General features: G+C 35.5%; 1 protein-coding gene across 3 annotated transcripts in view; it reads left to right on the top strand.

Annotated features, from left to right (window-relative positions):
• Positions 1–13,735: 13,735 nt before the first annotated feature.
• The window catches only part of osp (myosin phosphatase Rho interacting protein outspread), a 102,264-nt gene continuing 100,404 nt past the window's right edge, over positions 13,736–15,595 (top strand). For all 3 annotated transcript variants that reach the window (XM_018003615.2, XM_018003613.2, XM_018003618.2), the window contains exon 1: positions 13,736–14,853. In XM_018003615.2, coding sequence (XP_017859104.1) covers positions 14,632–14,853 — 222 coding nt within the window. In that variant the 5' untranslated portion in view covers positions 13,736–14,631. The remainder of the gene's footprint in view (positions 14,854–15,595) is intronic.

Here is a 15,595-nt window from a genome sequence, read left to right as displayed (position 1 = left end):
GGCGACGAATGGCAATAGTTACACGAGCACGGCTTCAAAAGTTATGCTGTTGTACCTTTTTACAAGTTCGTGTTAATTAAGTCTAGAAAAACATTTGCCATTGTTCATGTCCAATACAGAAGTCATAGGAGACAGCCAGAGGAGACGTTCAGCCCGACTAAGCCATACTCTGTTCATAGATGAAAATGAATATGCACAGCGTGCATTCTTGACAAAGTTAACAAAAAGTGGATAAACTCTAATCTAAGCTGTGCCAAATGCATTCTAAATAAAATATTCTTTTAGAATTATTACTATATAATTAAATTATTTTTCATAAAGTTAGGCCCATCAATAGACAGGTTCAGCAATAGAATTTTCAACTGAGTATAACTTAGTAAGTCTTGCCAATCGAAGATGATGAATTAGAAATTACGGGATCTAAAATTTAATAAATTGTATTATTTTTCACATTATTACATATATTATATTTAAAAAAATTAATTATTAAACTTTTTTCATTTATATTCATTTTTTTATTTAATATAAATATTAAGTTTTTAAATTATATAATTAAAAAAAAAGAAATGTATTTATTAAGTTTATTCATGAACATTTTTTATTTATTATTGATTTATAAAATTTATATGTATAATTAATTTTATTTTTGAAATTCATTTAATAAATTTCTTGACATTATTTAACAATGTAAATTAAATTATACTTTTAATATATGTATAAATTTAATAAATTAAAAATATACGCATATTAAATCTAAAAAGTATGTATATATACTCAAATTATTATTTTCTGTATTATTTATTTCATTTATTTATCATGAAGTTCATTCATTTAATGTATTTATTAATATATTGGTAAAACGGTTTTATTTATTATTAGTATTGAATTTGGGTTAGATTTCTTTAAAGCCTTTTTAAGACTTAAAATTGACAAGGATATTGTGTGAACGATGTTACAATGATCAAAGATGTGAGTGTCGATTGGTGAGAACTTTATGAAAGAATGGATATGAAATGAGACTATGAACCATGAACTATGGACGAGTGTGGTGATTTCGCAAGGGTAGAATGAACAATGATTATATTCGATAAATGTGATGGGAGATTATCGTCAGTTTCTCCCGTCTTCTTCTGTAACCGATCCGCCTGGTAAGCGTTTAAATATGGGAGACCCGTTCACTGTGATAAATATGTTGATTTTTTTGATTCCGTAAAAGTGCAGTCAATATCTCAAAATGTCAATATGTAAACAGACAACCTGCTTTAGAGCAGGTTCGCCTCACTCTAAGTCCTGTCAATTGTGGATAATTTCTAATTATTAATAATAAATAATAAAAAATTAATTACAGAATTTGCTTAGATCTTTCTTTATCTTTATGGTACTTTATATTTATCCTATAGTACTCCATTGATTTTCTTTTATTTATTATTTAAGAAAGATTGGCTGCCTCCATCGAATGCCAACTTCTCCAAATTGCACAAAACCAATATACTCGCTGTGATGCGGTGAGTAGAGTGTCGCGTAAAACAAAAAGAAAAACTGTGAATGACTGTAGACTCAAAGAATTTCAATGCCCTCCAGACAGCCGTACACAATTCCCAAGTTTGTTTTCTGTGTCTTACTTTGAACTTGAAGCTGACGTCGCAACTTCTTCTGATTGTTGTTGTTGCTGTTGCTGTTAATGTTGCTGGTGTTATACTTGCTGTGTTGCGGTTGTTGTTGCTGTTGCTGTTATTGTGGAGTTCAAGCAGCACGCGATTAAGTCGTAATTTGTAAACATTTTTAAGTGAGGTGTTTGGGTCAAGTTGACGACGATGTTGTCGATGTAGACACCGTTGATGGCAGTCAAGTCGAAGGCTCTCCAGCAGTGCACCAGCAATTGTTCTCAATCACTCTTGAAACCACGCTGGATCAGCACTCCCGATGCGGTCGAGGTGTCATTTGTCTATCTATTGTGATGGGAAAAGCGCCGACAACTCGATAACAATAATAATAATAATAATATAATAGTACGATAAAGAGAAAGTTACGTCGATCATCATCGACTTCCGTCCGCATGAGTTGCGATTGTCTGAGTTATGTGTGTAGGATCCATAAATAATTCTATTCGATGTATAGATTTAATTAGGCTAGGAATATGAATAAATTTCTAATTGTGATAAATTTGGTAATATTTCAACTCTTTATGGGTTAATTATATTATACATTATTTAAACAACAAATATATTTTAGATAGTCTTACATAATTATTAATCACTGCTCAAGTTAAAAATTAGTAAGACCTTGGCAGTCGGGCATTATCGACTGCGACATACTCATTCACTTTCACTGCATTTAATTGTTTGCATAATAAAATGTAATAAATAATTAATATCAATTATAAGTGAAGAGTACCTAAGGAGACTCTAGTCAGATATTCAAAGGAAGAACACCACCAATCGAGCCTTCAGTTTATATTCGTATGAGACAGAGTTGAAATCGATTTGTTACTAAATTATTCAGAGTATATAAACTACATCATTTCATTAAATAAAATATTATTAGCGCTTCACATATGTATATGTATTATATATTATATGATTTTATTAACAATTATTAATATGTGTATAGTGATGGCATGATTAATCATATCACACGTAATAATCGATTATTTTCCTTCCATTGTGATTAGTTGAAACCATAATTAATAAATTTGTGTTTGCCATCACTATATGTATTTAATATATAATTTGATTTATTGAAAATAAATTATGCTCTTTGCTCTCGTAAACTAGCGCGTTTAAGAGATCAAAGTTTAAGTGGCTTTTGGGTGTTGTTAGCGCCATCTATATGTCAGGACTTGTTGAGGCTAGGCAACCTACTTTATAGGCTACTCTATATACTACTCTCTAGGCTACTGTCTAGGCTACTCTCTAGGCTACTCTATAGGCTACTCTATAGGCTACTCTCTAGGCTACTTTATAGGCTACTCTATATACTACTCTCTAGGCTACTCTCTGGGCTACTCTATAGGCTACTCTATATACTACTCTCTAGGCTACTCTATATACTATTCTATAGGCTACTACATATGCTACTCTATAGGCTACTCTATATACTATTCTATAGGCTACTACATATGCTACTCTATAGGCTACTCTACAGGCTACTCTATAGGCTACTCTATATACTACTCTATAGGCTACTCTATAGGCTACTCTATAGGCTACTCTATAGGCTACTCTATAGGCTACTCTATAGGCTACTCTATAGGCTACTCTCTAGGCTACTCTATAGGCTACTCTATAGGCTACTCTCTAGGCTACTTTATAGGCTACTCTATATACTACTCTCTAGGCTACTCTCTGGGCTACTCTATAGGCTACTCTATATACTACTCTCTTGGCTACTCTATAGGCTACTACATATGCTACTCTATAGGCTACTCTACAGGCTCTTCTAAAGGTTACTCTATAGACCACTCTATAGGCTACTCTATAGACTGCAATTTAATAATTCAAACTATTATCAATGTAGAATAGACTACTCAAACCAGTCAATTTATATTTTCCTATTTGCAAAAGTAAGCTTGTGTTTTCATATTTTCTTTAACTACTTCAATTTATTCCCACATATCGCTTTACGAATTCATTTGGAATTTTTGGGCAATTGCCCACCTTTGGCTGGATTGCAGCAACTCGCGTGGCGATTGGCTGCACATTAATTTTTTTGTTTGTGTTTTTTTTTTTGCTTTTTTGACTGTTTGCCCTTTTTTCTAAACATGTGCACAGCTGTAGTTGCTGTCGTTTTGCAATCGAAAATGATTGGAGCTGAGCTGTTTGGCCGGTCTTATGAAATTACCATGCTCAGCCCCGTTCAGCATCCCAGCATCCCAGGCAATCATCATAGCCAAAGTTGGACACACACGTGTCCGTTGGCCATTGCACCCATGATTTGGCCCATTGTTGTTGTTGCTGTTGTGCAATGGCAAAGGAAAAAGAAAAAAAGTGAAAATCATAACTGCTAATTGTATTTAAATGCAATTGGCCCACTGTGCACGCTGCTTACATCATTCGAGAAGGTTTGGCAACGGGCAACTGGCCCGGTTGGGGTGAGGGGGGCAGTGAGGGGAGTGGGCCCTGCTATTAACTTGTTGCTGTCACTTTCCCAATTTCGAATTGGCTTCGAATGGGATATAAAAAATGCAATTAGAAACACATACGAAACGCATTTGCCATTGGCTTTTGGCTTGGGGCTTTTACCTTGCATTGGCCACAGCGCTCGCACACTTAATTGAATTTGTTTTTTATCGCTCTTTATCACCTGCTTGTTAGTAGGTTTCGCTTGTTGTTGTCATCTGTGCTCTCTGGGCGGCTTTACGATGGCCTCGCCTGAGCTGCGCATAACCCGCTCAGCCGTCGAGACTCCCAAGAATCTCAGTCCGAAACTGAATGCGAATCTGAGTCAGCTTGATGCTGCTGCTGTTGCTGTTGCTCTTGCAGCATCCCGCTGAGTTCTCTTACTTACTTTGAATGATTTATTTGCAGCTGTGTTAGTCGCAGCAACGCACTCGCTGCTCGCACTTCGCCTTTATTTAGAAAGAGAGTGGGTCAAGTGCAGCCAAAAGTGAAATTAATATTTGATTCCCTTCCATAAATCGAGTCTGCTCACTTTTTAATGAACGACTTCGACTCGATCTCGCTAAAGTCTAATCTAGTTTATTTATCGATTGCTTTTTAAGAAGTTTAAGTGTGTTTTTTTTTTTTCATTTTGAAGCAAACCCAACTTGCAGATACTCATCATCATATGCATATGTACATATGTATTAAATTTAATGAAATACATATACATATGTAGTAAATTGAAATATATAAAATCTTTAAATATTTTTAAGAAATATCACGAGCATTGCATTTTAATAATGTACATAGAAATTTTATTTTTATTGGTTTTTGCTTTTTATTTTTAATATTATTTTTTTTTTTTTAATGTTTTATATATGATTTTTTATTTTTTTTCCATTTGCATTTTTAAATTATATTTTAGGTATTTTTATTTTATTTTTTATTATTTATTTATTTGAATTTGTTTTGTTTATTTAATATTAATGACGGTTGCTAGAATTTCGCATGTTTTTTTTTTAGAATCCTAATTCTCAGCAATAAGTTCAGTCGAATTTAATTATTGCATAGAGAAACATAAATAAACACTTATTTTCTCATCAATTTTGATTGCTAATTCATTAAATAGATATGGTATTCTTTTCGCCCAAGGCCAAACATGCGGCTTAAACAAAAAACAAAAAAAAAAAACCTGGAGTTAATAATTATTATTTAAAAATCTTAAAATGTTAATTTGAATATCTATTTTTGGATATTCTGTTTATAATAATTTTATAAAGTACTATAAACAATATATAAATAAAATTTAAAAAAAAAAATTAAATAAATAATGAAGAACAAACAAAAATTATTTAAAAAAAATAACATAAATAATAAAAATTGAAAAAAAAAATACTTGAAATAAAACAAAATATATATATGTGAAAGTAATGCATCGCATCCACATTACAGGGTATCATGGAGTGAGCACTTGCTTAGAACTCACACGCAGTTGGCTTTGCATGTTGGTCGGCTGCATTTCGATTTGAAATTGCTCCAACGATTTATAATTAATTTTTTCGCTTTTGCCAGCAGGTGCACAAATTGGAGCTGCACCACAGCAACCCACATACGGGCGGCATTCGACATTCGAGTGCAGAGCACTAGATACTTTATAATGGTGACTGTCCACACACACACAACCACACGCACACACACACACAGACACATTGGAAGCTGGACATGTGGTCCAGGTGCGACTACTCGACGACTGGGCGGCAATTGCGTGTCGCTGTCTGTGTCTCAATCTTCGTCTTCGTCTTCGTCTCGCTATTCAATTTGAAATGCCCCGCACTGAACAGAAAAATCATTAAAAATGCGCCAATGGAAAATAAATCCCTGTTCATTTGACTGTCACGTCAAATAAATCATAAGACACGCCAAATACCCAAAAACTGAAGAAACTAAACTGAAACTGAAGGAAAAAATATGTTTTCCAGCAAGTGAGAATTTTACAGACGGGCGTTATCGACTACTGAATACTTCTTCACTGTCCAGAGGCTACCAGAATCCTCTTCGGTTCGCCGCGCCCCAATTGTATATAGAGGATGCCAATAGTAATTTAGTGTTTTGCTCTATAGCTCCTATCGGATAATGATTGATACATTTGAGAAGGGTATTCTGGCATTCGATGCTTCGGCTTCCACTTATATGCCATAGTACAAAACCAATATACTCATTTCACTTAAGGAAATGAGTATACAAAATAGTAGCTGACTAGGAAACCAGCACGCGGATTCGCATTTGCGTGCTGTCTGCGTGCGGCTCATGAGCTTTTCCAGCGCTTGATGAAGAGTTAACGGTAAATTATGCTGTTGTCGCCTTGGCCGAAAAGTAAGTCTCCCTGTCTTTCACCCTCTCCCCCCCCCCCCCCCCCCCCCCCCCCCCCTCTCTCTCACTCTCTTCCGATTCGCTGCACTTTCCCAAACCGAATCGAACAACCGGTCATGTCAATTGGCCAGCAGATAAGCTCCAGTCCCCAGTCCCCAGTCCCCCACTTTGACTGGGACTACGCCGCGTATACGCAATGTTAAGTAGCCAAAAGTTGCTTAAGTTGCCAAAGTGGCTGCCAGCGCAAGTCACATGTCAGGCGCCGTCATTTGTTGTTTTTTTTTTTTTTTTTTTTTTTTTTTATATACATACATATTTTCTTTTTGGCCAACATTTTGTGCAACATTTTCCAATTTCAATTTTCCATTTTCTATTTACAATTTTCGTTTTTCGTTTTTCATGTTAATGAAACGCTATTTCCTAACTGAACGCTGTTTGTTATTATTCACGCGCTTGGAGTCCATTATCAAAGCGGCACTTGATAGAAGTTGGCATGCAGCTAGTCGACTGGCAGATGCTCTAACCATTTTGCCTAAGGCATACACTGATTAATATCGATATATATCGAGTATTTCATTCGATTACCTTAACTCTCAGGTAAACAAGCTAATATTGATATATAAGATGCGGCTTCATATCTGAATAGGGACATCTCTCTATAATCTTTATACATCTAACATATTTTAGTATTTTATTATTTATTCGATTACTTTAACTCTCAAGTGAACAAGCTATTTTTCCTTTGGATGCAGCTGTCTGTTAGTTCTAATATCTAAAAAATTCTTATAATTTATTGTAATTCTAATTAGAAATAATACTTCTAGTTTTTCATACAGAAATTTCATACACTTTTAGTGTTTGTAGCTCGAAAAAATATTACGATATATTCAATTTAGCTTTGATGTTCAAACTCAAATAGTTTTCCAAGTTGAGCTACACTTAAACCCAAAATAATATATTATATATGCGTTCTAGATGTTCGTTTATATTTTGCATTACTTAGTGTATAACTATATATCTTCTTAAATCGTAGAACTTTATAGTGCCACAACACATTAGGATCTATCCATTCAAGGTTACTCATTTGGTATTTGTCATATATTATATATATATATATTTGATATATACGACTTTTTTCTATGAAATATTATCCACTGCATATGATATATCCCTTTAATCGGACCAGGGATTGTTGAAAGCTCATGAATTTGAAGATCAGGATTAAACCAGGCAGCACTTTTCAAGATAATCAACGCATTTTTGCTATGATCATATGGAAGAAAACATAACTGGAGCTGTTCGATCATACTGCTTCATTAAGAAACCGTAGAATTGCCCCAGTTGCCATTCAAATTCGTGTCGCAGCTATAAAAATAATATGTGTTTAACTATTTTGCCAGATATTCTGTAAAATCCGGCAAGGGTATTCAGTAGTCGATTAGGCTCTTAATCACTGAACAAAAAAAAAACATAACATTTAATTCATAGATCTTGTTCGATGTTCAATACCAAAAAGTGATTAAGTCAACTCACAGCAAATCTTTGAATTCTGAGATAACTTTTAGATAGGGTATCAAGTAGTCGTTGAGGTCGTTTTTCAATTTTCATAGTACGGGGAAACAAAGTAGCATTCGTGGCCGTTGCCGCTGACGTTGTGCACACACTTGGCAAGCATTTTCACTTTCACAAAGGTCTATGGACGACTCCCCGATTTCCTCGAGTTGCTCCCCTCTCTCCCATTAGCTCTCTGTCTGTCTCTTTCTCTGTCTCAGTGTGCAATTCGCTGCTCTCTGCAGCGCGCGAATCGACGGCAAATTGGTACCAGCCATAGACTGTCAGCCGTCGATTTGCGGCGTTTTTCACGAATTTTTTTTCGAGTCTTATGGGAAATTGTTCGCAGGTGGCTGCCGTCCGACAGGCAAATGGTCAGAGATCGGCCGCTTGCTTGGCTGGTTTGCTGGCTTACATGGCTCACCATGCCCGCTCAGCCCATGGCTGGCTAGGCTTACGCCCATGTCTGGGTTTTTTCTTTATTTTTTTGGCAGTGCTTCCTCATTGTGTGGAAGCGTTGCTGCCAATGGGATTTTGATGAGTGAGTTTTGGAACTGATTCCTTAATTAACTACCGCATGAAACGGAAACCGAGTGCTGGACATTTGAATTATAGAAGATCATATCGGGCAATGTGTGGGCTGCAAAGATCGAAGTAAATTGATATATAGGCAGATGCCTAGATGCCAGGTGAAGAGACGGCTCTTTACTGACTCTTCGAATAGGGTATCTTTCGCAGAGTGACTGCCATTAGTTAGTGCCTTAGACTCTCACACTAAGCTTCTAAATTGAGAAGAAATTCTCGATTGCGAACAGTCGAAGCTGAGAGATCTGAGTTAATTAATTGGCATAGATATCATACAGCTATTTAATAGAATGCTCACTAGATAAATAAATTATTTTGACAGAGTTTCGAACGGAATTTGGAAACGAGATTTACACTTGGCTTTTCCAAGTGGAAAATAATTGAACCTAGATGAATCAAATTCGACTCCCAGGCTAGCATAAACATAATATATTATTGTCTAGTCTAAAATCATTCCTAATAAAAATATTGTATATATATATTAATATGATAGTGATTGACAAATGACAAATTTTACTATTTTACTACTATTTAAATAAAATAATTAGATGATAAAATAATTAGAAAATTAATCGAGTTCTTCAACAGAATTCCATTTTAATATTTGCATTCTATTTATATACATAAAAAAAAAAACTAAATTTAAATATTTTGAAAAGTTTTCTTTTTTTTTTTTAAGTTATTCAAATCATAAAATAAATCACATTAAATGATTTTCAGTTACCCTATCATTAGTCTATTGCTGGCTGTCATCTCAAGTATTTAATTTTCAAACGTTCCTGGAGCGCATTTCCATACTTCAGAAATATGAAATAATTATATTTTCATGAGATATAATTCCAAAAATCCCTTCAAATATTTAAAAATATTTTATTTGTTTTTAAGATGCCACATTTATATTAAATAGCTCACATTGATCGACTTGTAGTTACCATATTATTGGACTTAAGAGAGAGAGAGAGAGAGAGAGAGAGAGAGAAAGCGAGAAAGGGAAAAAGAAAGGTAGAAAGGTAGAAAGGACAGAATGAGAGAGAGAGAGAGAAAGTGAGATAGAGAGAAAGAGAGAGAGAGAGAAGACAGCGGCAGAATGAGAGAGAGAGTGAGATAGAGAGAAAGAGAAAGAGAAAGAGAAAGAGAAAGAGAGAGAGAAAGAGAGAGAGAGAAAAAAATAAAGTAAACCCTTTTTTTTCTATATTCATCTAACCCTAGCTAAAGAACTTTTCCACTGTCCGTCATCTAATGAATGCACACATCGAGCATGCAGCGTGGATATTTAATTTCTACAGGGTATTCGCATTTGTATACCGCCCCTTTGACATCATAATTCATTTCATGTAGCTTACGGCTGTCCGGCTGCCGTTTAATAAACACGAGACGCAATTCGAACATAAATCTTCTCCTTTCCAGCATATTTGAAAAGTTCTCAATGCCTGCGAGCTGCTTCTAAGCAACGGCTAAGAAATGCCGACGCTTTCAGCTATTTCCGCGACTAGACAAATATTTTGATTAGGTTTTCTCTCTCTCCCTCTCTCTCACACTCTGGTGCGGCGTTAGAATTAAAAATAAATTAATCAAGCGGACACAAAACGTGACAAAAGACCAAAATATCCAAAACGCCAGCAGAGGAAGGCGTTGCCACGCCCAATCCACATGAAATTGTGTTTCGAAGTGGAGTCAATGCACCTTAAAAAATAAACGGTAAAAGGACAATTGGAAAAACATTGGAAACAAAAATTGTGAAATTTTTTTTTTTTTATTTCAAATTTTATTTTTATGTTTTTTTTTCTACTTTTATAAATTAGCATAGAAAAGTGAAAGTGTGATTCGGTTCGGTGTTTGGCGGCGGTTGCTGTCTGCAGCTGCAATCAATTTAATATGTAGCAACAACAACAACAACAACAACAACACTAACTGCGACAACAAGTTTGAATGTGGCATGCGGCATGTGGCATGTGGCATGTGCAGCATTTTGAGCCTCGCCCGTTTTAGTTTTCCAGCTTTGAGAAATTCGCGCAGTCGCAAAAGGGCGCAAAAGCTGAAATTGAAAATTGCGGAAAAAAATGAAAATTTAAATTAAATGGAAAGTCGAAATTTGTAATATTCAAATGAAGGCTTGCAGAAAATTAATAATAGTCAAATGCAAGCTTATTAAAATATAGTTCGAAAATAAAATTGAGTTTCTAAATTTTCAGACCTAGTCTCAGAATTTCGCATACTTTATACAAATTTCGATTTTTGTTGTTTACCAGATATCCATAAGGATAAACCCACGTCCAACCCCTTTGCACAAGGGTATTTTAAATGTGATATGACAAATATATGTAAGCATATACATATATATATGAATACCATTCCCATTCACATTTCGAGACTTTGATTACGAAAGTCCATCTAAAGGAAAACTTATTCAACAAATAAATTTCTATAAAATGGCTCCCATTGCTGACCTAGCGCTGTTTATGTGTGTGTGTGTGCATTAGTATGCCTGCATGTTGTTTCTTCTTTATAAGCAAAAAGTCGTAGTATAATAAGTGGAATATGGATTATTCAAAGTGTTTAGTAGATCTCTTCCAGAGCACTCTTACTTCTTTCATATCTGATTGCTTCTGTCATATATATCCTATAATATTTAAATATTAATCACTAATTGTGAGAACAACTAAAAACTTATAAAAAATTTAGAAACAACATGAATAAATTATCAAGCCAAATCTTAGATTAATTCTAATCTATAATAAATAAGTTGTAAATCAAATCAAATTGAAAAATTATTCAAGTAAGAAATAAATCAAACCCTAAACCTTAAATACATAAAATCCTAGTGTATACCCATATATGTGACTTCTCAAGCCATTGATTTTTTTTACCATATACAAACTTACAAATGGTCAGATTTAACTTTCGTTCACCTAATTCGTAATTTGTTTTCCGTTTTTTAGATTCTTCCGCATTCTCGGCAAAACAATTAAAACTCCCTCAGCGCAAGTGTATAAAAATATCTGGGGAATTGGGTTTTACATTGTCTCCAATTTTTGTTGTTGTTTTTTTTTTCTGTTTTGTGTGCCGCTGAGACGCGCGTGACTCGATTGACATTTGAATGCGAGTGCTAAATGGGAAAAAACCAAACCGATCGTCAGCCAACAGTTACAACAACAACAACAACAACAGTAATAGAAAATCCAATATGCTGTAATCCATTTCGCAGGTATTTTCACAATTATCAAAGCAAAATTTTTGATCAAACATAAACAAATAAATAATTCCTTATCATCTAATGCCTTGAATAGGTAAATATTTTAATTTATTAAGGTAAACAGAATTCTATAGAATATATATATATTATATTTATATAAGAACGAAGAATATTGAATGCTGAATTCTGATTCCGTAAAATGGGAAACTCTGTAAATAAACACTTTCCCATAAAATTCTATGTGCACTATTGTTTATTTCTAGTAGAATGGACGATCTCTTGTGAGTCAATGATTTTATAATAAGTACAGATTTAAATTTAGATTTAATAGATTAGATTGAAATCACAAAGTTTTAAGATAAGATCGATCAGTTTGAATTATTATAATATCGAATCAGAATAAGAAGAAAATTAGTTCCAGAATCAATCTTGGACTTTATAGATCTGATATAGTCTAATCTGATATAATGTAATATATACAATTCAATATAATATCAGTTTGTTCAGCTACTGTAAGGATTCAAATTTTAGATTCAAATTTAAATTTTTAATATTTAATTATTATAATATTAAAGATATATAAAAATGAGATTTTACCAATCAAAAGTTAGTTCTAGAATCAAACTTAGCTTTTATGGATATGATAAATAATCTGAATTCTCTGCCACACAATATACTCTCAGTTTCTTCGGCTACTGTTGGGTCTTCTATGCCTTTGGGTAGTGTACTCAAGTCGACTTTCCGGGTGCGCCAACATCCCAAGGCGTCAGTCAAAATATTTGATGGAGTGCTTCGCTGCCCTTGCGAGACGCAAGCTGTGCGACGCCTTCCACTGCCCCATCACCCCTCTCCTTCTAAATTCATCTCCTCACCCTGCCCCTAATCGAGCACAATTAATCAACTGTTTTTTTTTCAGCTTTCTTTGTTATTGTTGCGCGGCTTGAAGATGCGTAAAAAGGGTTCGTCTCGCTCTTTGTCTCCGTCTCTCGTACTCTCGCCCTCTCTCTGTCAATTCTTCACTTCCTCTCATCCCATCTCGTTCCTTCTAATGCTCTCTGCTGCTGCTGTTGCGGCTGCTGCTGTGGCGGCGCACTTGAAAATTTGTTGTCTGAGGCTCTTAATGAAGCGTACAGTAAATGGTTATGTTAATTATATGTTGTAGTTGTTGCGGTTGTTGTAAACAAATCGTTTTGGGATACTTTTCCTGGCACTGATTTTCCACAACATTTTCGATTTGATACAAATGATAGGCAAAGGTCAAAAGACGCATTAGTTCAAGTTAAGAACAGAGTTTCATATATACGGGCATTGATTAAAGGCAATTAAATTTGTTATTAACAAATGTAAATGTATTAGTAAGGCAAACTCTTATACATTGAATTTTCTCAATTCAATCGGTTCGATTGCAGCGGAATTTAGCTGTTTTATGGCTAAACTGACTCTCAACAACAACAACAGTTTCGCTGTCAAACCAAGTTTGAAGCAGTCGAAACAGCTGATTGAATCGATCGGCCGCCAGCTCGTTGCTGAGCGTACTCGTATAAGAGAGCGCTGTTGTGATGTCAGAGTGTTGCGTTTGCTTACGCAGAAGCAAGAAGCACGCACATATGCACAGGCTGTATAAGTGCATACGTTTCATACTAAACGACTCAGTATGCTCAGTGAGAGTAACGGTATCTTTTAAGCATACTGAGTATGTAAGCTATTATTATTGTGGTTTTGTTATATTAGCAATTCATAGCTGTATGTGAAGAGAGCCTCAACGTTGTCCTCCACCGTTGCGTTACCTACCACACACTTGCTACTATGTATTTTACACAGCATTAGGCACTCTCTCGGCTTTGTCGTCTCTCTCTCTCTCTCTCTCTGTCTCTCTGTGTTGGTCTCTCTATCGTGTTTGTTTTTGGCGCTCGACTGGTTGCGGCTCGACTTGTTGGGGCAGCCGTGTCAGTGTCGTGTATGCATTCGAACCGATTCGTTGTGCCGAGAGCAGCATTTACAAAGTGCGCGTCAGATTCCAGCAACACTTCCAGCCCGTGTGTATTTTGTTGGTGTCCGATGAAGAAGAAGCCAAGTGCAAAACAAAATTGAATAATTTTTTAGTGTGTGCGCGCGTGTGTGTGAGAGTGTGTGCGTGTGTGTGTGTGCGGTCTATACGTGTATGTTGTTATTCGCATTCGTATTTATTTTGCTTGCTATGCCAAAAAATATAAAGTTTGATATCAAAATCTAAAGGGCAAAGCTAACGTGCATAACAGTTGGCGAAGGAAATATCGTGAATTGTAACGGGAACGGTTGGCTGATTCAGCTGAATGTTCTGCTATTTTTAGAGCAATTAGGAAAGAAAAACAACAACAACAGCAGCAGCAGTAACGTTAAAGCCGAGCCGGCTGCTGCGCCGCATCGTCTGTTAAACAAGAACAACAACAACGACAACGAAAATAACAACAGCAACAGCAACAACTGCGTAGCTGTTCGGTCGCATTTGCATAAATATGTAAGGCTGTCCCGTTCTCCGCCCCGCCCGCTGCTACGATACTCGCCCTGCGGCCAACGTTATCAAGTGTCGAAAAATAAATAAAAATAAAAGAGTAACAAAAAAAAGAAGTAAATTGTGCAAAATTGTTAAAATTTGGCTCAGCATTTTGCATTGGCGTGCGCGTACGTGCGTGTGAGCGAGAGAGTCCAAACAGTGTTCGTGTGTGTGTGAACGCAATGGCGCTCAGCCCTGAGCTTCAATTTGGCTGCTGAGCAGAGCAGAGCAGAGCTCAAAGCTTGTCGACAGATTCTAAGTTGAAAACCGTGCAGCAGAAGCTGAGCGAATATCCCAAAATGTCAACAACAACGATAACAGCAACAGCAACAACAACAGCCGCAGCGGCATCAGCTGCAAATGCGGCGTCAACTTCGGCTGCGTCGCCCCCGCCAAATGTGAGCGGCGGACGCATCGCCGACTGTCGTAAATTCTCACCAAATATATTCAACAAGAGCAAATGCAGCCATTGTTTTCGTCAGCGAGAGGAGCACAGCGCCGCCGCCTTGGAATGCAATAGGGTGAGTGATCGCTTCAGTTCGATGTGTGTGTGTGTGAGTGTGTTAAAGCATATACATATATGTATGTATGCGTATGCGAGCGGGGGGAAGAAGAGTTCAACTAGTTTCGCAGATTAATATATAAATTTGGGGCTCCCACTTGCTCTCTCTCTCTTTCGCATTGTGTAAATTTATTGTTAGATGCAGTTTGTATATCTTGTGGGATGTTTTTTATAGACTTGTAGCATAGTCCATAATGGTTTTCCTATGTAGTTTAAATGGGATGCTGCTGTGATCCAATCTGTTTATGCATGTACTCCAATTCTTTTAATCTTCTCAGATATTTATGTGTGTAGGTAAATAGTCATTGATGGTTTTTGAAAGTGTTCCATATCAATCCATAGATCTATATAATATGGAATTTGAATTTTATCTATTATCACTATCTAGTATAAATAACGAGCTTAGCACGATCGATTGCTAAACTTCTCAAATTTTGTATTTTTGTAATATATCATAAAATCTATAGATCTATAAGTATACATAGAGTAAATTAAGAAGTTCTGCTCTCACATCTATTCAAATTATAGTATGTTCGATCGAATAAATATTAAAATTTTTCATTTTTATGAACACATAATTTAATTTATTTTAATTTTGATCTCCCATCATTTGCATTTAATATATGTATAGCTTCAGTACGACCGATCGATCGATCCATTTTCATTTGAAAAGTTTTTCCAATTCGTCGACTTTCACAAAA

Source organism: Drosophila arizonae, chromosome 3 (assembly GCF_054131065.1).
Source record: "Drosophila arizonae isolate 15081-1271.41 chromosome 3, UAZ_ARI_1.0, whole genome shotgun sequence".
Classification (NCBI taxonomy): domain Eukaryota; kingdom Metazoa; phylum Arthropoda; class Insecta; order Diptera; family Drosophilidae; genus Drosophila; species Drosophila arizonae.
The sequence above is the reverse complement of the archived record's forward strand: the minus strand, read 5'-3'. Positions and strand labels throughout refer to the sequence as shown.